The 24866-nt window shown below is 46.6% G+C and overlaps 1 protein-coding gene across 4 annotated transcripts in view; it reads right to left on the reverse strand.

The window, feature by feature from the left end:
* ATP6V0A4 (ATPase H+ transporting V0 subunit a4) overlaps positions 1–24866 on the reverse strand; it is a 72619-nt gene that overhangs the window by 24879 nt on the left and 22874 nt on the right. For all 4 annotated transcript variants that reach the window (XM_084809547.1, XM_084809549.1, XM_084809548.1 and 1 more), the window contains 9 exons: positions 23435–23529; positions 21850–21976; positions 21628–21710; positions 17706–17799; positions 15957–16169; positions 12804–12954; positions 6667–6806; positions 5731–5888; positions 2376–2469 (listed from right to left, as the gene is read on the reverse strand). In XM_084809547.1, the coding sequence (XP_084665673.1) occupies positions 2376–2469; positions 5731–5888; positions 6667–6806; positions 12804–12954; positions 15957–16169; positions 17706–17799; positions 21628–21710; positions 21850–21976; positions 23435–23529 (1155 nt within the window). The remainder of the gene's footprint in view (positions 1–2375; positions 2470–5730; positions 5889–6666; positions 6807–12803; positions 12955–15956; positions 16170–17705; positions 17800–21627; positions 21711–21849; positions 21977–23434; positions 23530–24866) is intronic.

Genomic DNA, 24866 nt, shown 5'->3' on the forward strand with positions numbered 1-24866 from the left:
GGAAATTTCATCCGTTCATTAAGACATGGTGAGGTTGCAGGAGCATAGACCTGAACAGGGCCGCCCAAAGTCTACCATGGACCATGGTATTAAGACTGATATGAACGCCAGCTCAGCAGCTTAGAGGAAGGCTTGCAACCAATGCTGCCATCTAGTGGCAATTTGCCATAGTCACAGTCATTCAGTGATTAAGCTGGATGTTTCTTTTCATGTCTATCAAACAGCCTTAACAAGACACTGATAATGAATTTTTGGTGGAAGGCAACATTGATGTGGGATGGAAAATGTTCTGGTAAATTTTTCACTGCTATATTTTTCTGTAGAAAAATAATCTATTTCTTAAAAAAAGCACTGTTGCATAAAGTTGATTACTAACATAAAGACTGGATACAACCCCAGCGAATTTGAAGAGTTTTAAAGTTGTAATCGAGTTCCCCCCACCCCAGTAACTATGCTTGGATATTTAGTAAATACAAATTCATACTCTTTAGCCATGATGAAATTAACATTTTCAATTTCGGTATTGGAAATGGATACCACTGAAAATCTAAATAATTTAATGGGCTGTTATTGAGTTTAATATAAAATATTAAGGCCAGGTGGGTCCAATTTGGAATTTGGATTTGCCAAATTCTTCCTCCATCCCTAGTGGCCACTGAGAACTCTCAGTCGTTATTTATTCATTAATTAAATGCCTCACAAAACTAGTTCTCACCCGTTTTCAATTGAGTCTGTCTGTCTGTCTGTCTATCTACAGCGCGCGCACACACACACACACATGAAAGATATATATATGGCAATCCAATTAAAATAATTTTGCATATAATTTTGCATACCAGTAATGGGCTGGTTTGGGGGATTCCCCCCTCTTATGGGTTTTTTTCTAAAGATTTTTTCTGCTTTTGCAATCCTTGGAGATCTCCCAAGCCTGCTGGTACCTCCCTCCCATGTGTAGATGGTGCATGGACTGGCACTCACACTGAACAACAGAATAAGTGGGAATGATATATGTGGTGCCACTTCTTTCTCACCCTTCAAACCCTTCTTCAAAATCCACCATTACTGCATGGCCTTTGGCTTATCCTCTTAATCCTCATTCCTAATTGTAGCGAAGCTTTGATATGTAATGAATTTGATTTTGCCCATGTACTTCTCTCCTCACTCTCTATCCCTCCCTCCATTATTTCCCCCCTCTTGTCTATCCCCCCCTCCGTTATTTCCCCCCTCTTGTCTATCCCTCCCTCTATTATTTCCCCACTCTCGTCTACCTCTCCCTCTGTTATTTCCCCACTCTCATCGATCTTTCCCTCCGTTATTTCCCCACTCTTGTCTATCCCTCCCTCCATTATTTCCCTACTCTCGTCTATCCCTCCCTCTGTTATTTCCCCACTCTCGTCTACCTCTCCCTCTATTATTTCCCCACTCTCGTCTATCCCTCCCTCTATTATTTCCCCACTCTCGTCTATCCCTCCCTCTGTTATTTCCCCACTCTCGTCTATCTCTCCCTCCGTTATTTCTTCACTCTCGACTATCCCTCCCTCCGTTATTTCCCCACTCTCGACTATCCATCCCTCCGTTATTTCCCCTCTTGTCTATCCCTCCCTCCGTTATTTCCCCACTCTCGTCTATCTCCCTCTCCATTATTTCTCCACTCTCATCTATCTCTTCCTCCGTTATTTCCCCACTGTCTAGAATAGACAGACTGTAAGCTCCATGGGAGCATGGATCTGCCTTCACTGCCCATGCATGTCTGGAAGATGCCATATATACTGTTGGTGCAGGATCACCCAATCAATAAATATTAGATCTGGGAGAAGAAAGCTGAGCTCACGTGCTTCTTGAATTTGGGGTCTCTGCCCATGTAGCTTTGTTTCCTTAAAATGCACCTCACTAAAAACTTTGTCCCCAACAGTGGTTGCCTGTCACTAGCTTAAATCCTAAGAATTCATGTAGTCATAGTACTATCCCTACATGGTAGGCAGAAATACAACAAGCAAAGCTTTTCCCCTGCATGGTGATGCAGTGAAGGAAGAACCTTTAACCAGCTGAATTTCTGCCTATAGTTTCAGCTATTAAGGGTGCAATCCAAGCAAGTTCAGACAAAAAAGTCCTACAACTCCCAGCATTCCCTAGCCAGCATGCTGGGAGTTGCAGGACTTTTTTCCATTTAAACATGGAAGACAAAAGACTCAGAAGACATTGCTAGAAACCCCAGACTTAGTCCTAAAACTGCTGTCTTCTGAGTAACTGTGTCAATTTACGGACGCCTTTCTGGAAAACTTTAGGTTGCCCCAACAAATTGCCCCTTATTCCTTCCTTATGATCCACTGGCAGATGAGTGACATGGAGAAATCTTTTTTGTTTGTTTTAATTACCGGATCAATTCCAAAAGGATAGGGGTTTCCAGAGTATACTCCTGGTTTTGCTGCGTTCAGCTGGAGCACTTCATTTGCATGAACAAATTCATCCCTAAGAATGAAGGAAGAGAGGAATGTTAGATGCTTAGGCTCCCCGCAGATGTGAAATGGGCTTTCGTAGGGATGTCAGAGAATTCCGCCACGGATCTCAGTGAGGCTGAATGCCAGTGCATTCGGCCCCCCGAACTCCGTGGCGGAACGGCCTGCCCCCCCCGCCCCCCCGTGGATCCCCCCCGGGATGAGACTTACCTGGGGCGGATCTTCCGGGTGGCGGCGGCAGCGGCTGGTCTTCCGACCAGCTGCCGCCATCGCCATTTGCAGTCTTGTAAAAAAACAAAAACAAAACGACGTCATAGGCTACGTAAAGATTTACGTAGCCTGTCATGGCTGGGTTTAAAAAACAAAACAAAACCGCGTACGCAAATGGCGGCGGCTACGGCTGCCACCATTTACGTTCCTTATTTTTGGCCATCTTAATCTACGTAAATATTTACGTAGACTATGACGGCGAAAATAAAGGGGAATGCAAATAGCGTAGCGGGTGCTATTTGCGTCCCTTTTTGATTCGCCGTTTTAGCCTACGTAAATCTTTACGTAGGCTAAAATGGTGAATCAAAAAGGGACGCAAATAGCACCCGCTACGCTATTTGCATTCCCCTTTATTTTCGCCGTCATAGTCTACGTAAATATTTACGTAGATTAAGATGGCCAAAAATAAGGAACGCAAATGGCGGCGGCCGTAGCAACTGCCATTTGCATACGAGGTTCCCCCCCCCAGAGCCCTCCGTGGCCGGAGATCCGGCTGCGGCTGGCTCTGGCCTGGCTGGGCCTGGCCGGCTGCTCCACAGAGCTGCCGCGGAGCACAGCCGGCCGTGGAGGATTCCAGAGGGGGAGGAACGGATCGCCTCCCCCCCGTCGAGGATTCCGGGGGGAGGGACAGAATGCCTCCCCCACCACCACCATCAACATAATCTGCGGAAAGGTAAGTGACTTTCGTACATCCCTAGGCTTTCGTCACTACTTGATTTAACAAAAAAAAAACCCCAAAAGCTCAACCCTAAACCATTGTGTAGACTGGCCTGACTAGCACATCATGGTAGCTGAGATTTTTAAAAAATTCTGGGTTACCACGAATGAGGCAGCAGGCTGGTATACAGTACGTGACTGCTCCCGCTGAAAGCAGGAGCAGTTGAACAAACCAGGGACCACAGCTTATGGCCCTGGCTTATTGCAGGAGAGACAAGCCAGAGTTTCTGGTTTGCATGTAACTCTTAGGGAAGGCCTGTGGTTTGTTTAGCTGCTCCCTTGTGCAGAGGAAGTGACTGGGGAGCAAGTACCACCATTCATGAGAACCCAGAGTTTAAAAAAAAAATACTTCCAGTGTCCTCAGGAGAAAACCTTTTCTTTTTGTTGTTCTGACTGAGGTTGTCAGGTCAAGATCCTCCTGTTCTTTTGGTGGTAACAAAAATTTCCTCCAGTCGTTCACAGTCTGTTGAAGGGTGTGAAAGAACAGGAGGATTCTTGACCTGAAAGGAACATCTTGACCTGACATCTTCAATCAAAACAACAAAAAGAAAAGATTTTCTCCCATGGACATCAAATTTCTTTTTCCTAGTGACTTGATAAATAATTAACGTAGCTGAAACAGAATTTTACTGGTACTTCATAGTCGTTATTGGAGTCTGAAATATAATTCTCTATTGTGCATTCTCACTTATGTGTTGAGGAAATTGTGTGTGTGTGTGTGTATAGTGTATTCACTCTTTGTTATATGTTGAATTAAGTAAATATATTGTGTATGTACAGTAGCCTTTGTTTTGGATGGATAGTGCCTATGAATGAACATCTTAGTTTGTGCGCATTCTTACATCTTCTGTGTCACCAGCCCTAGACTTCCCTTTGAAGTAGAACTTATCCCATGTATTGACACCATGGATGTTCTGTGTTTTCCCTAGTGATGGTGCTGAAGTTTGGAAAATGGGAGGGGAGCAATTGTAAGGTTGAATTTAGGAGCCTGTCCCCCACATACACAGTGGTGTAGCCAGAATTCATAGAGATGCAGCACTGGCATTTTTGATTAGCAGGAACGCTGAGATGAGATTATCTCACTCCCATCCTCTGCAATTCCCTGTTCTCCTTGTGCTTAGCTGCAATCTTCACATTAGCTGGGAGGGAAATGGATTTTCCCAGCCAAAATATATTGTTTCTTGTAGTGATGCCAAGTATTTTGAGATGGCTTACTCTTGAATAAGCCATAAAGACCCATGAGCTTTACAAACAACCTGCCCCTGAAGGAGATGAAAAGTGCTAGAACTGGTGTGTTTATATGGGTCAACACAGCTGCTTGAAGTTTTGGACTCTCCTTGGGGGCATGGCTAAGGGGACTGTCACGATGAGTGCCTGCACTTCAAAATTTACCATGGCACCATTGATCCCCCCAGAGACTCATTAGGAGCCAAGCCCAAATGTCCATGAAATCCCTGACATTGCAGCCACCCCATTTCCCATCACAGTAACCTCGCAGGGGGAGGCATCACTGCATCTCCATTCATCCCTTCTCGGCACCTTGAACACTAGAAACAGCAGAGCCCCAGGGAAATGTACTTCTTCAGGGCACTGAGTACTTAATATAGACACCAGGCATCCTGGAAATTACACATTCCAGGGCTCCCTACACCCAGGACATTGTCGTAAGCATGCTTACAATAATGTCCCATGCACAGGGAGCGTAGAACATGTAGTTTCCAGATGCCTGGTGTCCACGCCAAGTGTACTTGGGTACCCTGGAGAACAGTATTTCCCAGGGCCCCTGGTATGAAGGTTCCCCACTACTAACACCACTACCAAGTAACTTATCCAGGACAAAAGGAATGTCAGAGTGAGGCTAAGGCAGCTTGCAAATTGCGGGCTTGTGGGTGGGTTGAAATAATCTGTGTGGATCCTATCATATTTCTGGAGTCAGAATTTTGGAACGGGCTCAGAATAAAAACATTTTGTAGGATTTCCCTTTTTTTTAAACAACAACACCTCGTATGGGCCAAGCCCGTTCTGAATCAAGCCAAGGGACATTTTGCTGTCACTAGTTTCCCCTCACTGGCCCTGCATCATTGGCTGCTGTTGGCACAGGGAAATGTGGCAGGTTATTGCGACGTGTCCTGAAGTAAGTTCCACAAGATGTTATGGAAGGGTAGGGGGGAAATGGATACGTGGATGCTGTTTTCTGCAGCAGTCATGGATATGTGGCTGCTGTTTTCTCCAGCAGCCATGTGTAACGTATCTAGCTCGGCTGACAAACGCGGAGTTTACCACTTACGTCCATCCACCATTGTTGTACATGGGGCGGACATGCCAGGAAGACCCAAATATGTTGAATGACTTAGAGAAGCAATCATTGTAGATAAAGCCAGTGTAGATGGAGAAGATACTCATGAGAAGGATCAGGTAGCGGCCACTGAAAAAGGTGTTCCAGATCTGCACAGGAAGATTACAAGGTTACTCAAGAGATCTTCAGGAATAGTATACAGCCGGGTCTCTTGGTGCCAACCAGGCTCCCTGCCCGTCCTGATTTTTATTTTAGTTGTTAAGATTTTTCAAAATTAGGAGGCTACTATGCTGTAAAGCAAAGTGTTGCCCTCCAGAGCCATCTTCATTTGGAATCAAAAAGTGAATTTTGTGTTTTGGAGCTCTGCCTCGGAATTAGGTTCTTGGGCAAATTACTTTTCTTTTAGTCTCACCAATTTACCTTCTGGGAAATGAGTGTTTTGTGATCAGCCATGCCCACTATGACCCTCATTTTATGAATGGGCAAGCCTCCCACCATGGCAGGTATTTTGTTAGAATGCCCATGACACTCTCAAAATTCCGAACATGCCCACTGACCCAAAATGTTTGGGGATCCCTGCAGTGCAAAGCACTCTAGATAGTTCCTTTGGAGTTCTGACTGGCTCTGGCTGAAACCTAGAGTGGATTCACTGCCCCACTGACATCAGAGACACCAGAGACACCAGCCTCCACTGGATCCCAGATCCAGAGTGTCCTACCATCTACATCCGCCTTCCACAACCTGGTGCCCCCTGGATGTTTTAGGCTAGGGTGGGGAAGGCTGATCTCAAGGTAAGAGCTCTTCATCTGGCCATTCTCCCCACTTCATTACTGGTTTGGAAAGTAATGAAAATTTGGAAAGAAATTAATCTACTGAGCAAACCTTGGAAACTGCTGTAAGGATACAATTCCACTTGAGAGCACTCACCTCACTGTCATTCTTCTGGGCTAAAAGGGACTTCTCGTTGCTGATCATCCAAAGAGCGAAGCCCAGCATGACTGTGCCATGACCACAATCACCAAACATCACCGCAAACAGGAAAGGGAAGGTAATTATAGTGTAGGGAGCTGTGGGAAGGACAAAGACGGTCAGGTCATTCCCTTAAAAGGAAGTGGATTGCTATATCGTCTTCCTCATCACCACCGTATACATAAAAGCAGTGGAGCCTGGTGGCTCCGATTTCGGTGGGGCTGTGATTCCATTCTGGGTTTCAGTCAGAACTAGCCGGAACTCTAAAGCAGCTATCCAAAGTGCTGAACCCCATCCCCAAAATGGGTTCAGCACCCTGGATAGCTCCTTCAGAGTTCCAGCTGGTTCTGACTAAAACCCGGGATGGAATCACAGCCCCACCGAAATCAGAGCCACCACATCCACTGCATAAAAGCCAGTTGCACACTTGCCTGCCTTGGTCACACTGGGCTTTCATCATCCTGTGTAGCGGTGGCCCTGAAATTCAGAACTGTGGAGCTTTGGAATGAACTCCTCCACTCTAGGAAACAATGAGCCAAGCCCAAACCCTCCGGAAATGCAACCCCATTCTGCAGTGGCCCACCCTAACACCAATACTCTTTGCTACCAGACAGCCCTCCCTGCTACCGGTTTCACCTGCTTTGCCAAAACATACCTTTCTAAAGAAGGGGCAGTAGGAGCAGGGAAGGGTGTCTGGTGTGGATACTTTCAGAGGCTTGGATGTGCTTGTGGATCATCCATCACTGCCAAGGAACCTGGAGAATAGAGTACCCAACCTTGCTGCTTAATTGACTGGGCCAGAAAGTACTGGGAACTTCCATTTCCCAGGCAACCTAGAAGCAATGGATGCTTCTGAACAAGGTTTCCAGTGCCTCCTGGCTCAATCTACTGGGCTAAGAAGCACTGGGAACTTCCATTTCCCAGGCAACCTAGAAGCAATGGATGCTTCCGAACAAGGTTTCCAATGCCTCCTGGATCAATCTACTGGGCTAAGAAGCACTGGGAACTTCCATTTCCCAGGCTCCCCAGAAGCAGTGGATGCTTCCGAACAAGGTTTCCAATGCCTCCTGGATCAATCTACTGGGCTAAGAAGCACTGGGAACTTCCATTTCCCAGGCAACCTAGAAGCAATGGATGCTTCTGAACAAGGTTTCCAGTGCCTCCTGGCTCAATCTACTGGGCTAAGAAGCACTGGGAACTTCCATTTCCCAGGCAACCTAGAAGCAATGGATGCTTCTGAACAAGGTTTCTAGTGCCTCCTGGATCAATCTACTGGGCTAAAAGTACTGGGAACTTCCATTTCCCAGGCAACCTAGAAGCAGTGGATGCTTCCGAACAAGGTTTCCAATGCCTCCTGGATCAATCTACTGGGCTAAGAAGCACTGGGAACTTCCATTTCCCAGGCTCCCCAGAAGCAGTGGATGCTTCCGAACAAGGTTTCCAATGCCTCCTAGCTCAATCTACTGGGCTAAGAAGCACTGGGAATGTCTATTTCGTAGCATGGGACACCCCATTTTCTGACACTGGAAAATCCATTTCCCAGGTGTGATATGCCCAAGAGCAGGAGAAATACCATTTGGCTCCCTGCCCACAAGAGCTGGTTGGAATTAATCACAGCTGGATCGGATAAGGGCAAGGGTGGGAAAGCGGAGGGAGGCATGTGACAAGCAGGAAGGGCAGCTTTGGCTTTATTAGCAGCAAAGAATGCTGAAGAGAAGGAGAGGGAATGGGGAGGACAGAGAGAGGTTGAGAGGGAGAAGTCGTTTGCTTCTAGGAAAGCATGGAAGATTATTTCTACTAAAATACGTGGTGAAAAATGTTTTTGCATTATTATTGTACATTTTTTATTGTGTGTGTGTGTGCACACACACAAATGCCATGTGTGAATTCAACCTTGGGGGCAGAGAGGGGGCCCACTACAGATGGCTAGCCCCAGGGTCCATCATGGCCTGGATCCAGCCCTGCTGAGAAAGCTCTGAGAGGCTGGGATCATGTGGAGAACCCCACACCAGGCTTTTTGTCCATATCCTGTGCCCATTTGCTCAAACAGTGTAGTATCCAATGGTAGTCCTACACAGAGTAGACAATGGGTCTACTCTGCACAGGACTACCATTGGATACTGCCCACAGTCTTTTACCTATTCAGGCTCAGTATCATACTTTAGAATGAAATTTAGGCAGTAAATATTTGTCTTTAGTAATTATTTTTCAGATTTCTGTTGTTGTTGTTGTTCAGTCGTTCAGTCGTGTCCGACTCTTCGTGACCCCATGGACCATAGCATGCCAGGCCTTCCTGTCCTGCGCTCTCTCCCGGAGCGTGCTCAAGTTCATATTCATTGCATCGGTGATGTTATCTAGCCATCTCATCCTCTGCCATCCCCTTCTCCTTTTGCCTTCAGTCTTTCCCAGCATCAGGGTCTTTTCCAGAGTTTTCTCTTCGCATTAGGTGGCCAAAATACTGGAGCTTCAGCTTCATTATCTGTCCTTCCAATGAGCACTCAGGGTTGATTTCCTTTAGGATGGACTGATTTGACCTCCTTGCAGTCCAGGGCACTCGTAAGAGTCTTCTCCAGCACCACAGTTCGAAAGCATCAATTCTTCGGCGCTCAGCCTTCCTTATAGTCCAGCTCTCACAGCCATACATTACTACTGGGAAAACCATAGCTTTGATTAGACGGACCTTTGTCGGCAAGGTGATGTCTCTGCTTCTTACTATGCTGTCTAGGTTGGCCATAGCTTTCCTCCCAAGGAGCAAGCGTCTTTGAATTTCATGGGCAGCGAATGTTGGCGATTTGATCTCTAGTTCCTCTGCCTCTTCGAAACCCCGCTTGTACTTCCGGTAGTTCTCGGTTCGCATACTGCTGAAGCCTAGCTTGTAGGATTTTGAGCATCACCTTGCTGGCATGTGAAATGAGCGCAATTGTGCGGTAATTTGAACACTCTTTGGCGTTGCCCTTCTTTGGAATTGGAATGTAAACTGACCTTTTCCAGTCTTGCGGCCATTGTTGAGTGTTCCAAATGTGTTGGCATATTGAATGCAGCACTTTAACAGCATCATCTTTTAGGATTTTAAATAGCTCAGCTGGAATACTGTCATCTCCGCTAGCTTTGTTGTTACTAATGTTTCCTAAGGCCCACTTGACTTCACTCTCGAGGATGTCCGGCTCAAGTTCAGTGACTGCACTGTCATGGCTATCAGGGACATTCAGATCTTTTCTGTATAGTTCTTCTGTGTATTCTTGCCACCTCTTCTTAATCTCATCTGCTTCTGTTAGGTCCCTGCCTTCTTGGTCCTTTATCATGCCCGTCTTGGCACAAAACGTTCCCTTGAGATCTCCAATTTTCTTGAAAAGATCTCTAGTCTTTCCCATTCTGTTGTTTTCCTCGATTTCTTTGCATTGTTCATTTAACAAGGCCTTCTTGTCTCTCCTTGCTATTCTCTGGAACTCTGCATTCAGTTGGATATATCTTCCCCTTTCTCTTTTCGCTTTTCGCTTCCCTTCTTTCCTCAGCTACTTGTAAAGCCTCATCAGACAGCCACTTGGCTTTCTTGCATTTCTTTTTCTTTGGGATGGATTTCGTTGCTGCCTCCTGAACAATGTTACGGACCTCTGTCCATAGTTCCTCAGGCACCCTGTCTATCAGGTCTAATCCCTGAAATCTATTCCTCACCTCCACTGTATATTCATCAGGGATATGATTTAGGTCATACCTGAATGGTTTAGTGGTTTTCCTTACGTTCTTCAATTTAAGCCGAAATTTTGCAAGAAGCAGCTCATGATCTGAGCCACAGTCAGCTCCAGGTCTTGTTTTTACTGACTGTATGGAGCTTCTCCATCTTTGGCTGCAAAGGACATAATCAATCTGATTTCGATATTGACCATCTGGTGACGTCCATGTGTAGAGTTGTCTCTTGCGCTGTTGGAAAAGAGTGTTTGCTATGATCAGCGTGTTCTCTTGGCAAAACTCTATTAGCCTTTGTCCTGCTTCATTTTGTACACCAAGGCCATGCCTGCCTGTTATCCCGGTGATTTCTTGACTTCCTACTTTAGCATTCCAATCCCCTATGATGAAGAGGACATCTTTTTTGGGTGTTAGTTCTAGAAGGTGTTGTAGGTCTTCATAGAACCGATCAACCTCAGCTTCTTCGGCATCTGTGGTTGGGGCATAGACTTGAATTACTGTGATGTTGAATGGTTTGCCTTGGATTCGTACTGAGATCATTCTATCATTTTTAAGATTGTACCCCAGTACTGCTTCTCCCACCCTTTTGTTGACTATGAGTGCTACTCCATTTCTTCTAAGGGATCCTTGCCCACAATAGTAGATATGATGGTCACCTGAATTAAATTCGCCCATGCCAGTCCATTTTAGTTTGCTGATTCCCAAGATGTCGATGTTCAATCTTGCCATCTCATGTTTGACCACCTCCAGTTTACCTTGATTCATTGATCTGACATTCCAGGTTCCTAAACAATATTGTTCTTTACAGCATCGGATTTTCTTTTCACCCCATGGAACGTATCACAAGGCTAAAAGATTTCTGTTAGATCTCTTAAATACCAGTTTTCACCTATTAATTCCATCAAATGGGATCTAATTTGAAAAGTATGCAAACCAGGTGGATCTCTATAATTTATTCTTTAACAAGCATATGATGATATATTATTTTGAGATTAATAGGTCTTTATAACGGAAACAGTTATTTTATTTCCAACTTCTAAAACATTGTTTGCTATTTAATTCTAGATCTTCAGTCGCTGAACTGAATGGAGTTCACTCCCTCTTCACACCTGGCGCCTTTTGTGGCATCCACCTTGAGGGCCAAACTACACGTTCTAATCACACATAGTATAATGATGTGTGACAGTTTTCCTTAGTCTTGTGTAAGCACGTGCAGCCCCAATTTGGACCACAATGCTCAGGAAGGGGGGTGTTAAACCTTCCCCCAACCCAGTTTATTCCTGAATTTCCAACCCCCACCCTCAAGGGTTATTAAAAAATGAAAAAAAGTTTCCACTGGAGTCAATGCATGAGTAGCGGAATGTCTAGTTTGGCCCTTAACTAGGAATATACTGATATTGTTAAATCCTTTCTGTCTGTGTTTCGCAGATTGTCAGGCGCCTTTTGTTCTGTCATCTACTCACTGATAGAATCGGAATTTATTAACCAGAAATGTTGTTCTACTTGCGCTGCTTCACATTAGTGCTAATGCACACTTGTGCAAATGCACATTAGTTAATCAGTTAATGAGCATTAGTGCAAATCCCCCTCCCCCTGTGAAAACCCAGTCTGCGTGACTCGGAAAAAGCTGGTCTGCTGTGGAACCCACAGGTCGGATTCACAGAAAGCAGAGCATATTTGAATCTGTTGAGGATTTCTCCAACATCCCTACTTTAGCTCCTGATTTTACGCTATAGGTGAGCCCAAGATTTGGCAAAAATGCCGGGGGGGGGGGGGAATGAGACAAAGGATAAGGCTTGTGCATTTCATTAAGCACCTCCCCACCTCTTCCCCCATACAGTACTGACTGTACTGATTTCAGCATGTCCAAAAATTTAACACACAAGAACTTTAAAATGTGTGTTATTACAATTGGAATCGCCAGATGGTGCTGTTACACAGAGTTTTCATGTGTTCTTTGCGGACATACTGGGAAGGAATGCTTGCTCATTTTGCAGTGACATTTTCCTTTTGCGCAAGGTATTCCAAAGCAGGAAGACAGGCCATTTTCTCTACCAGAAATTGATGATAATAATAGACAGTCATTATAATTGTCTTTTCAAAACTGAGCATTGGTGATCACACTGAACGTTCGGTGAGAAATGTTTGCTTGGTTAGTTGCACGTTTTGTCCATCTACTTAGTTCTTAAAACAGCATACAATAAAAAGAATATATCCAGAATTCACATTGTTATTTTTTTCCCTATAAAATATTTGATCTACAAAGAGCCAAACGTCCTTGCGTGTCAGGCAAACTGCCCGGGTAAAAGTTGGAGTAACTGGAATCAACCATGACAAGGCCCTTCGCATTTCATGTCCAATTCTCAATCTAAAAAACGCAGTATAGTCAAAATAAAACAGAATGCATTTACCTGGATTGAGCTCTCTGTAATTACCCACACCATAAGCATTTACTATGTTCTGAAAACCTGAGGTGAATTTATTGGTTCTGTTGAAGGTAGGAGGAGCCATCTTGGTCTGTATAGTGGTCAGGATTGGATTGATTGTAGAGCCGCTACGTTCCTGCGACCAGATTGATGATGATTATTGTCACATCTACACCACAACTGGCTGTAAAACTGGGTTAACTGTCATATAGCATCTGCCAAGGAATCCTGGGATTTGTAGTATTTTGGAGGTGGGCCAGTGAGAGTTTTCAGATAAATATCTCAAGTGGTCTCAATAAACTACATTTCCCGGGGATCTTTGCGAGAGAAAAGCCATTAAACTGGGTTAATCTGTAGCATGGATGGGCCCTAGGACTACAGAGGGGAGCAGAACCAGTCAAAGTTATCATGGATTTCATTCACTGATAGTGGAATCCCAACTCATTCTATCTTGAAGACTAAGGGCTAGGAATGTCGGAGGAATCTGGGGGGCAGAGCTCAACAAGCTTTCATCGGCTCACCCCCCCCCCCCAGACTTTATTCCATCTTCCGCCAGCTCGTCCAACTCAGTCTGCAGCAAATGGGGCCAGCTGGCAGATTTTCCGTATTTTTTTATTTGTGTAAATAGACATTTGCTCAAATTTCAGCTGCAACTTGTGTAATTAGCACAAATTGCAGTTGAAATTTGTACAAATTCTATAAATTGTGTCTGCAATTTGTATAAATGTCTACTTACCAGCAGCTTGGCTCATAAATGCAAGCCTAGTTGGGGCACCGTAGAAATGCAGCAAGCTCAAAAAGAGCTGCATTTCCAAGAGATGGACATCCCTACTAAAGGCTGAAGTAAAGTGGACCTCCCAAATTCACCAGGAGGGGCTGACCCTCTGGCCCTACCCTCGATGATCCATGGCTCCTCCCAGCCCCACCTTCCATGTCAGGGTTTCAAACATGGTACCCTCCAGATTAGTTCCCATAATTCTCAGCCAGCATGGCCAATGGCCATGGTTGGGGAAGGCTGCACCACACATTAGCACAGATGGTCTTCCAGGTCCTGAAGAAGTCCTACATGGGTAGGATTCTCTGCCTCACTCATTCAGGCTCGTGATGACCAGGGTTGAAGGTAGCTGTGTGTTATTGGGGGGTGGGGGTGCAGCCCCACAGCTCCTTTCTATGCATGTCACCCCTTCATGCAAGTCACGCATGAAGGGGGCTTAAGTCTCAAGCTGTTTACATGTTAGCAGTAGCAGTTTATAGGATGGGCCAGTTGCAATGGAAAGTTTTGCCACATCCAGCAGAACAAAGGTCAGTCACCAGTAAAATAGCAACAGCAAAAACAAAACAAAACCCACAACGAAAACTGAAAACAGCTGCTCTCAGCAGCCCACAGATTATTTGTTCAGTTCTCCCCATGTTTTGAGAGTCTTTTCCAAGGGTCACACATTTCTTTTATGAAGTTTCCAAACTTAGCTATTGCCAAACTGGCAGCAGCTGTATTCATTTCCCACCCATTGCAATGAAGACTTTCTGCCATGGAAGATTACCTATGTGGAATAACGGCCTGGTTCCAATGAGCTTAGAGGCAACATGTGGTGGGGAACTGAGGTGGAGATTGAGTTCGTCCTATCCCACACATTGGGTGCACTTGTCAGCCTCAGGCACATGTGGATACCACATTTGCAGAGGGCCTTTTCTGAAATACAAACATCGACTGCATAATTTGGACCTTTCACCGTTGAGCAGGGCCAGCGTCAAAGGTAGGCATGGTTGGGCACTTGCTGAGGGCCCATGTCCCAGGAGGGGCCCACCGACAACCGCCCCCTGGTGTTGCTCCTCCTCTTTCTCATTGCAACCTGCTTGTTCACCTGCCTTTCTCTCTGACCCAGACAACGGTGGTGGTGAGAAGAAGGAGCAGTAGATGCCTCCTTGCTCACTGCCTCTCTGCCTGCCAAGCAGGCAATGATGAGAAAGAGAACGGCCCTGTTCGCACGATCGCAGGATGGCCCTGAACAAGCCACGGTGCCTTGTTCATCACCCTGCACACGCTGGTCACACACCAGGGGGATTCACATAAAGACCCTGGGCAGCACGGCTTGTCATGTTGTGTGAACTTGGCCAGGGTGGCTTCTTGCCATGGGTAACAAGCCACCCAGAAACCATGGCATGTGTGCGTGGGGGAGAGGGCAGGGGGGAATAAGCCACCGTGGCTTATTTCACCCTCTGTGATTGTGCCAGTCAATGAGGAGCATTTGCGGCAGGTGACAATGACAGTGAGAACGTAACTCACTGAGGATGGGGCCCCGTTGAGGGTGTCTTGCCCAAGCACCCTCAAAAACCTGGAGCCAGCACTGCTGTTGGATTTTGCGTGTGTCGATTGGGTCCTATCCAGATATTATGTCCGTGCATGGACACCCACTGGGCCCAGAGGTTGAAGAGAGGCACCACCTAGGAGAGGAAACATGGGAACCATCATATTCTTCCACCGCGGACAGCCTCTGGGTTTGTCCGAACCAGGCCTCCATCAGAATGCAAGATCCACCTTGACTTTTTCAGGAAGCATCTCTGCACAGCATCGGGCAGGAGTCGATCTTGATCCCAGATCTTTCTTGCAAAACCCTCATAGATTTTTCTGCATTCTGATGCAACAGGTGGCTTGTTAACCACCCTTTAAAAAAAATTACATCAGAATTGGCTGGTTTCCAGGAAAAGCACATGCAGAAAAAGTCACAAGTACAAGGAAGCAGCAAAAATGGATGATTTTGGATTTGGAAATCATTAGGAACACATCCCATATTGTCAAAATCAGCCTTCCCCAGCTGGTTGCCCCCCAGATGAGTTGGACTACAACCCCATCATCCCCATCCAGCATGGGTATTGGCCATGCTTGCTGGGATTGATGGGAACTGAAGTCCAACACATCTGGAGGGCAACCGGTTGGGGAAGGCTGGACTACCATGATTGGCAGCAGCTCTCTTGGATTTCTGATAAGGGTCTTTCTCAGCCCTACCTGGAGAGGCCGGGGATTGAACCTGGGACCTTCTGCATGCAAAGCAGGAGCGCTGCCACTGAGCCATTCGTCCAAAGCATGCTGGCGAAGGTCCTCTGGAAATTAGCTAAGGGATTCCAGATGAAGCATCTTACCATTCCTTTGTCCAGAGCCCTCTTTATCCTGCCCGTGTCTGCCACGGGGAACCAGATCTCAGCAATGACACACTGCTGGGTGACATCAATGTTGCAAGAGTTCAGGATGTGGTAGATGGCCTTCATTTTCTTCACCTTGATCCCCCAGCTCCACAGGTTTGCGGATGCTTCCTTCAACAGCCCTTGGCGATGGGACTCAGTTTGGGTGATCACCTGTAAGCAAGGAATGGACAAGCGCTCAGGTCAGGGGTGCAAATCCAGCCCTCTGGGGCTCCCCAGAGAGCCACACCCTCTTCCACTGGCTCCACCCCCTTCCCCCTGCCTGCTGATTGCTTGGTGGTTTCCTGGCTTTTGTGCAGTTCCACCCACCACCCACCCTCATTCTAACAGCTTGAAATGCCTTTTCTAAGGAAGTAAGAGCTGTAAGCGAAAATGTGTTGGCATTTTAGGGTTTCTGACCCCACCCCTTTTGCCTTTGGCCCCGCCCACCACAGGAATGCAGCCCACAAGAGCTTCTCCAAAATGCAGTCCAACCCTCAGGCTGAAAGGCATCCTGCACCCCTGGGCTTAGGTCATTCTTAATTTAGCTTTGCTGCTTATTAGAGGGCCATGCAGGACCAGGTTGTAACTAATGCCTCCCATGCCTCTGGGGACCGCTTGATGCCAGCTCTCACATCTTTATGCCACAGCCGCAGGAATCCTTTAAATGGTGCCTGGAATTTGCTTTCTTCCTTTGAGCACCAGGCTCTTCATCAGTGGAGGCTGGTGGCTCCGATGTCAGTGGGGCTGTGCATCTGCTCTGGGTTTCAGTCAGAACTCTAAAGGAGCCCTCCAAGGTGGGCACCTTGGAGGGCTCCTTCAGAGTTCTGACTGGTTCTGACTGAAACCGGAGTGGATTCACAGCCCCACTGACCTCCACGGCTCATCAACCTTCTGTCACAACAAAGGCAGCTCCAGGTTTGAGGGGGCCCTTGGCAAAGTGTCCATCGTGGGGGCCCTCCTACATTAGTGGGTCCTGGTGGGCTTTCCTGCCAGCACAGCCAGCAGACAGCGTTGTAATTTCCGACAGTGCCATTCCTCCACTTATTGTTGCTCCGGGGCACTGTGGGAAATAAAAATGGCAGCTGCCAGACACAGTTGCTGTTTTCAAAAAGGGAGACGTGGGCAAGCAACAGAGGAGGCCCCTGGGGACCCTGGCACCTGCCCCAAGGTGCTTTGCGCCAGTGCTGGGCTTGACTCACCATCTGCCATTCCTGAGCAGCAAAAATGCATATGCCAAGGTAGTGGCATAAAGGGGGAAATTGCTCTTATGCTGCACAAACGTCCTGTCCTTTACAGTGGACTGTCCAAAGGCCAAAACAGTGTGATGCAGGGCTGCTGTTGTTATCCCTGCCAGGCTAAATAAAAAAGGGGAGACCAGGGAAAAGAAGGGGTGTGGCTTAGAGAAGGGCTGTGGCTCAATGGCAGAGCACTTGCTTTGCACGCAAAAGGTCCCAGGTTCAATCCCCGGCATCTCCAGGTAGGGCTAGGAAGGAATCCTGCTGGAATCCCTGGAGGGCCACTGCCAGTCAGGGTTGACAGTACTGGGCTGGATGGACCGGTGGTCCGACTCGGTATAAGGCAGCTTCCTGCTGTTCCTAACAGCAGTTCTTGCCATGGTTCTGAGGCCCTGAAATTGGCCTGAGGATGCTGCAGACCCCGGGCCTGGACTACCACTAAGGCAGAAGACCAAGGCTGAAGGATACGTACCGTGTTTAGATCCTCAATCCTTGTGTTCACACCAGCAGCTATTTCGCGGCGTTCTCCAGCTGACTCTGGACAGGGGTACACTGTAGCACGGAACCTGGTGGAGAAACAAGACAAAATGAACCAGGCAACAGCACCTATTGTACCCAAGTGTTTGTTATATACTGAAAGAAAAACGTTCCTGTCAGGGATGGCGTCAAGGGTAGGCCTGGTCAGGCACCTGCCAAGGGCCCATGCCCCAGGAGGGGCCCACTGACAAGAGCCCCCTGGACTTGCTGTTCCTCTTCCCCGTTGCAATTTGCTTGCTCACTTCCCTCTCGTTCTGGCCCAGACCATGGTGACGGTGAGAAGGAGAAGCTGTAGATGCCACTGTCCGTTTGGTCACTGTCTCACTGCCTGTCTAGAAAGCAAGTGGTCGCAATGATGAGAAAGAGGAACAGAAGGAGCAATAGCAGCTGGTGACAATGGTGGCGAGAAGGGAGACCTACCAAGAGAGGGGGCCCATTGAGGGTGTCTGGCCCCCCCATTGAGGGGGCCCATTGAGGGTGTCTGGCCCCCCCATTGAGGGGGCCCATTGAGGGTGTCTGGCCCACCCTCAATGGCCCCCCTTTGAAGGCAAAGGGGGTGGGGCCAAATTACAAAAAATACCAGCATATTTTAGCGTAAAGCTTTTACTGCCAGGAACTAACCCTTAGGAGAGGCATTTTAACATTTTAGAATTGGGAGAACACTTCACAAAAGCCAGGACACCATCAAACAGTAGGTGGTTGGGGAAAAGGGGGCGTGGCTATTCTGGGCCAGAGCAAGAGGCAAGTGAAGAAGCAGGTTGCAATGGTGAGGAAGAACAACTCCAGGGGGATCTCGTCCGTGGGCTCCTGCTGAAAATTATTATACTACCCTTGACACCAGCCCTGCTCCTCTTGTCCAAGCTAAATGAACCCAGCTCTTTCAACCATTCCTCGTAGGACTTGGGTCTCCAGACCTCTCACGATCCTGGCTGTTGTCCTCTGGGTGCACCCCCAGTTCCCCACCCCCTAGTTCTTTAAATTAGACATTAGAGAAGGGAAGTTAGAACTTGACACGGGGCAGTGTAATTTTCAGTGGAAAGTTTCCACTGTTTTCTTTGTACCATTCAGTTGTGTCCTAAATGACTTGTTTGCCCAATCAGTGTTCAATAATGAAAACAACATCATGACCGAATACTTATAATCATGAGTATACCGAAGCTGCCTGAAAACACCGGGTGTTTTGCCCAATGATGCACCGAGCAGCCATCATTTGCCAAGCCGAAACCTGATCACAAGACAGTCCTTGCATATACATGAACAAGATCACCAGGGGAAGGTAGCAATCCTCGTAAGTACTTTGCACCTTCAATTTCAGACAGAAAGAGCTACAGAGGAACATAGAAAGCTGCTGTATAACTGAATCACAGATCTCTTGGTCCATCTAGTGCAGTATTGCCAACACTGACTGGAAGCGGCTCTCCTGGGTTTCAGGCAGGATTTTTTCCTCACCGTATCTGGAGATACCAGGGATTGAACTTGGGAAGTTCTGCATGCAAAGCAGGTGCCCTGGCACTGAGCTACAGATCCTCTGAGTCCCTCCACCCCACCCCTCTCCCTGCCTTCAATTCAACAAAACCATTCTCTCTTCTGATTTTATTGCGGGACCTGTTTACACTGCCAACATGAACTGGTTTAGCAGTCATGGCTTCCCTCAAGGAGTTTTGGGAGGGCAAACAATCACTTCTAAGTAACAGAGACTACAAATCCGTAATAATCTTCACTCCAGTTCTAACTCTGGAATGGGATCACCACCAAAATATTCTTTAAAAAAATTGTTTAAGGCAACTCAAGCCTCCGGGCTCTCTTTCGTTATTATTTCTGCTTCATATGCTTCTGGGTTCTTAGCCCATATTTAAATTGGGCTTTTTAATCATGCCTGAAAGATTATTCCTCTTTACTGCAGCCCACAGAGTTCATCCCCCACTCCCCCCCCCCACATTATTGCAGTAATGCGGCTTTGATCTCCAAACAGTCCTTTTGCATACAGAATGTCAGTTTTACCCTAATGGCACATACATCTAGGAAAGCTTAAGGAGAATTCACTGGGGAGCCTTCAGATTGATAAATCTGCTGCAGTGTTCACATCGGCACCCGCAAGCGAAAGAGACTGGGATGGGGGAAATGGCTGGCATTTTTGTGCTGCCTTCTCTTTTTAAGGAATCTGCATGTAAATTTCCCATTTGTGAAATTGGCAAAGCGGCATTACTAATTAAGAAGAACTTGGCGTAAAAACAAGAGGCAGAGGAGCATCGCAATAAATGGATAACCCTACTTTGGAGTGCTACTGCTGTCTCACATTTCTAATTTCCGTACAATATTAGCTGTTTGCGGTTGCACTTAGGCATAAACACAGTGCCAGGGTCTCCAAGGAATTAGGACAGCACACCATGGCTCTGAACTGTTGATGATTGGCACACAACTAGAAGGCAGGATGTTGCATGGTGGACGAATTTCTTCATGTTCAGTGTCCGAAAGACTGCCATATTTAGAGCCTTTCTGCATTAAGCTTTTATTGTGCACTCGTGATTGCTCTCTCACAGTCGTTTGCGGGTCCTAGAATTATCATCCTCCAGGACCTCCCGTGTGCTTTGCAACCATTATTGTGGGGGTTTTTAAATTGAGGAAAGTCTGGAATATCCTGAATGGCACTATGAATGCTCTTTGTATTTATGCAATCCTACTATACCACAGTGCCATCTAGTGGCTGCATAATGAACCATACAGAATGGCAGAGAAAGGAAAATCCATGGAAAAAAACACCTGTAAAGGAGCCAAGCTTAATCCTGCAAAGAATCCAGAAGCAGAAGCCCCAGTAAAGATGCAGGATACAAGCCTCACACAGAAATGCCCTTAATGCTAGGAAGAACCCCCATCCCTGCCCAGGTGAGATTGGCTAATGACTCAGGAAAAAGGAGATGAAGTGCCTTCCCATGCAGTACATACATCAAATCACACTGCATGAGGTAGAGCTATTTACTTTCCATGCAACCTTTTGTAATGCACATGGCTCTTGGCACAGTGGTTTGGACTGTATTATTGCCCAGTGGAAACCTCCTGGGACAAATGGTCCTGCACGGCAAGAAGATGTCTGACTGGATGTTCTTTTAGGCGGTGCTAGTTCTAGGTTCCCCTGAACATGCTGGTATCTCCCTCTTATGCATGGAGACAGAGCTGCTTTGGCTAGATAAGGATAGGCACTCATCCCTGAACGTCGCCAATAGAGGGAATGATGAAAGTGGACCTGAACTACAGAACTGGAAACAACTGCAAGGCAGGTAATGAAAAGAAAGCCAAGAGACGCTAGCCGGCCTGTATGCAGAGGTTTAAATGCTACACAGGGTGGGCAATCTGGATTGTGCCAGCAGTTGCCCCTGCCTGATATTTGCACATTGGACTTGTTGGGTTGGATCCAGATGACGTCGCACTGAGACCAGTGTGAAACATTAGCCACAACTGACTTACGTCCCACTGATTTCAATGGGAACTAAAAGTGACTAACTTAGGGAGGAATCCTATGCATGGTCAGAGAGAATAAAGTCCCACAGCTCCCATGTTTGCACAGAGGCCTACATATGTACAGACCAATGTGTGTAGGCCTATCCACTCCATCTGCATGCCACAAAATCAAGGGCCAAAGGTCAACACACAAATGACAGGCAGGAATGGGGTGAACATATTGTAGGGTATGGGGTAGGTTGACACAGTCTTCACCCCACCTGCATAGATAAGATTCGAACGTCAGTCCGCACAGGACGCTGACTTGTGTTCCAAACACCGTTGATCACAACTGATAAAACACTTCATCTGTTTGCATCAAAATGCTGTTTTCTCAACAGCTCTTTTTTTTTTTTTTTTACCCTTCACAAATCTTTTTGATTTTCTGTCTGAGCTGCTCCCCTTGATAGAAGATAATGAACACATTCTTTTTCATTTCTTCTTTCTGGAGAAAATAAATGCAATATAAGTAGAATGTTAAAATACTCATGCAGCCCAGCCAAACGCTACACTAGCAATTCAATAGCATTGTATACCAAACACAATACTAGGAGTGATAAAATTAAAAACCCATCTACACCTACTGTGATAGGATCTTCCAGGAGTGTATCCATTTCACTGAACCTCAGATAGATGTTTCCCCGGCAGGCTCTCCACAGCAAACGTTCAAAAGGTACCAACCTTTCCCTTTTTATCACACCAGCTATGAATCTGTGGAACAACAACAACAACAACAGATAAATTACAAGTCTACTGCTTAAATTACTGGTTAATTGCTATCATTGAGAGCCAGTGTGGTGTAGTGGCTAGAGTGTTGGACTGGGAGTCGGGAGATCTGGGTTCTAGCCCCACTCGGCCACGGAAGCTCACTGGGTGACTTTAGGCCAGTCACAGACTCTCAGCCCAACCCACCTCACAGGGTTGTTGTTGTGAGGATAAAATGGAGAAGGAGGTGGATAATGTACGCTGCCTTGGGTTCCTTAAGGAGAAAAAAAGGAGGGATATAAATGAAATGAATAAGTGAATGAATCATTGGGGAAAGGAGAAATGGCTCAAAGTGCAAAATTACCATTCCTCCTCCTAAGAACATAAAAAGAGACATGCTAGATCAGACCAAAGACCTATCTAGCCCAGTTTCTGTCCCCACAGTGGCCAATCAGATGCCTCAGTGGGAAGCCCACAAGTAGGACATGAGTGCAATAGCATCTCTGATACTGGAGGCAATACACAGCCCTCATGGCTAGTAACCATCGACAGCCTTTGAATGAACTGATCTCATTCGCTTTTAAAGTCATCCAAGTTGGTAGCCATCACTACATTTAATCTCCAATTGAAGGGTTGAAAACACAGGTGTCAGGCCAGCAGAACTGTGTAATAGGGATGGTATACTACAGAGTGAGATGCCTCCCCAAGGTGTTTGCCGTTTAGAAGGTGCAGAGTGCTCAATTTAAAAACTAACAAAGAAGTGTAACACCCCCTGGCCACGCTTTAATCCTATTTCTGAGGCAATTTGCTAATTCGGTAGAGGCTATATTTTCACTACAAACCTATATTGGTTTTATATCAGTTGCTTTCCAATTGTTTGAAAATCTGAGCCATGGAAGCAGAAAAAAAATATTCAGAATAAAATTTATTCACCTTTGTTTTCCATAACTTTTTTAGAGCAGAGAATTTCAGGTTCTTTGGGGCAAAAATGTGGTAGCGTTTAGGATGTGTGTGTTTTGCTTTATCTCCCCTTCTTGGGCAACTTGATGATTCAGTGTGCTATATGATAAATTTGTTATATGGGTTTTATACCAGGTTAACTGGCATGGCTTCCCCCAAAGAATCCTGGGAATTATAGTTTGGTGTGGGTGCCACAACTTCTCTGTTAGAGACCCCAAGGCTTCCACACAGAATTACAATTCCCATGGTCCCCTGGAGAAAGGGCATGGCTATAGAACGAGGCTGAGTCTGTGATTCAGATGGACACCCTAGAAGGAAGAGGAAGAATTAAGCTAGATAACCAAAGGAAGATCTTCTCTATCATTTCTGAGCCAAGCCAGAAGGATCTGCCATTGATTTCAATGAGATGTTCAAAGATGCCTGCAGTGAACTATGTGCTCTCAGGGGATGGGGGGTGGGAGGAAGCTTCCTTCATGAAAATAAATCAACAAGAATAATGCTAACCCCAGTTTTGCAGCAACTGCTGCAGGAGTACTTCTTAATTCCAACAAGCCCGAGGTGTCTTCACTGAAGAAATCATCAGGCAAATTAGTTTCAGTCTGAAAGCAGGAATAATATTTATCTTACAGGTCTGTTTAGAAAATCAGCAGAGCATAAAGTGGTTGTCACGTCTCACTGCTGCTAATGCTGCTCTCAGTCACGTTGTTTTAGGCCATAGCTAAATTGCAGGCTTAAGGCACAATCCTATGCATGTTTAGACAGAAAAAAAGGCCTACAGCTCCCAGTATGACCCAGCACTGTGCCCGTAAACTGGTTTAGTAGACATTTGCTCTTCACAGGAAACCTTGGGAATTGTAGTTCTGTGAGGTATTGGATGGCCTAGAGCAGGAGTGGGCTACCACAGCGCCCCCCAATTGCCGCCACCGCTGTTGTTGCCACACCACTGAAATCCCAGCAATCCTTGTTTGGAGAGTGTGGGCCTTGTTTCCCAGCAGAATGAGGTTCACCACAGCCCCCCAAACAGTCTTGGGGGGACTATTAGCTGTGGTGTGCAGAAAGGGAAGGTTTTGTCAGGAAGCCACAATCCCCACAAAAATCACCCCCCAGCAAGACAATTAGTTTCAGGAAAAAGACTGTGGGAACTTTCTCCCTAATGCGAATTGCCATGGGGGCACAGTCAATTTTTGTCAGCTTCAGTGGGAATGGTTAGCACACACACACCCTGCCTCGGTACACTGCTGTCCGGACAAAAATTGCGCCTTTGCGCCTAGTTTTTAATTTGTTAAAAACACAGATATAGTTGCTAAGCTATGCGATTAATCATTTGACTCTTAATTCCTGTAAGCATTTTCTGAGTATAGATGGGAGGGGCCAACTGGGTGTAGTAGTTGACTGGCAACAGGAGGGAGGGACAAGCACCATAATAATCAGGTACACCAAGATCCCAGGGACAGTGGGAGCCAGTGCAGCTGATAGGATTTACAGGCCTCAGAATATATGTGAGGGGAAGCAATCCTATGGCCCCTAGGCAGCATCTGTGGGGCCACTGGACACTTTGCATTCCTGGATCCGAGGTCGAGGCAGCACTCCAGCCTGTGATCCAGGAATCCACACTGCACCCCCCCTCCCCCTTGCAGCCAGCACGGAAAGAACCACAATAGCTGCCTCTCCAAGGCTGGGGGTAAAGGCGGCGTTCCAGTGAGCAGGGAAGGGAGGAGACTGGAGAGGCCGGGATACAAGCTATCCTGCAGCCTCTCCAGCTTTCTTCCCTCCCACTCTGGAACACCACAGCTAGATGGGCAAAAAAGCCTGTCTAGTGAAAATGCAGAGCGGGAGCAGTGGCAGAAGCAACAATCACCTGCACTGCTCCTCCCACTCTGCACTGGATGCTCATAAGCCTCTAAGTTCGGAGGCTTATGAGCATCAACGGTGGGAG

This window comes from Heloderma suspectum, chromosome 7 (genome assembly GCF_057233095.1).
Source record: "Heloderma suspectum isolate Gila_16-S chromosome 7, 16-S_ref, whole genome shotgun sequence".
Classification (NCBI taxonomy): Eukaryota; Metazoa; Chordata; class Lepidosauria; order Squamata; family Helodermatidae; genus Heloderma; species Heloderma suspectum.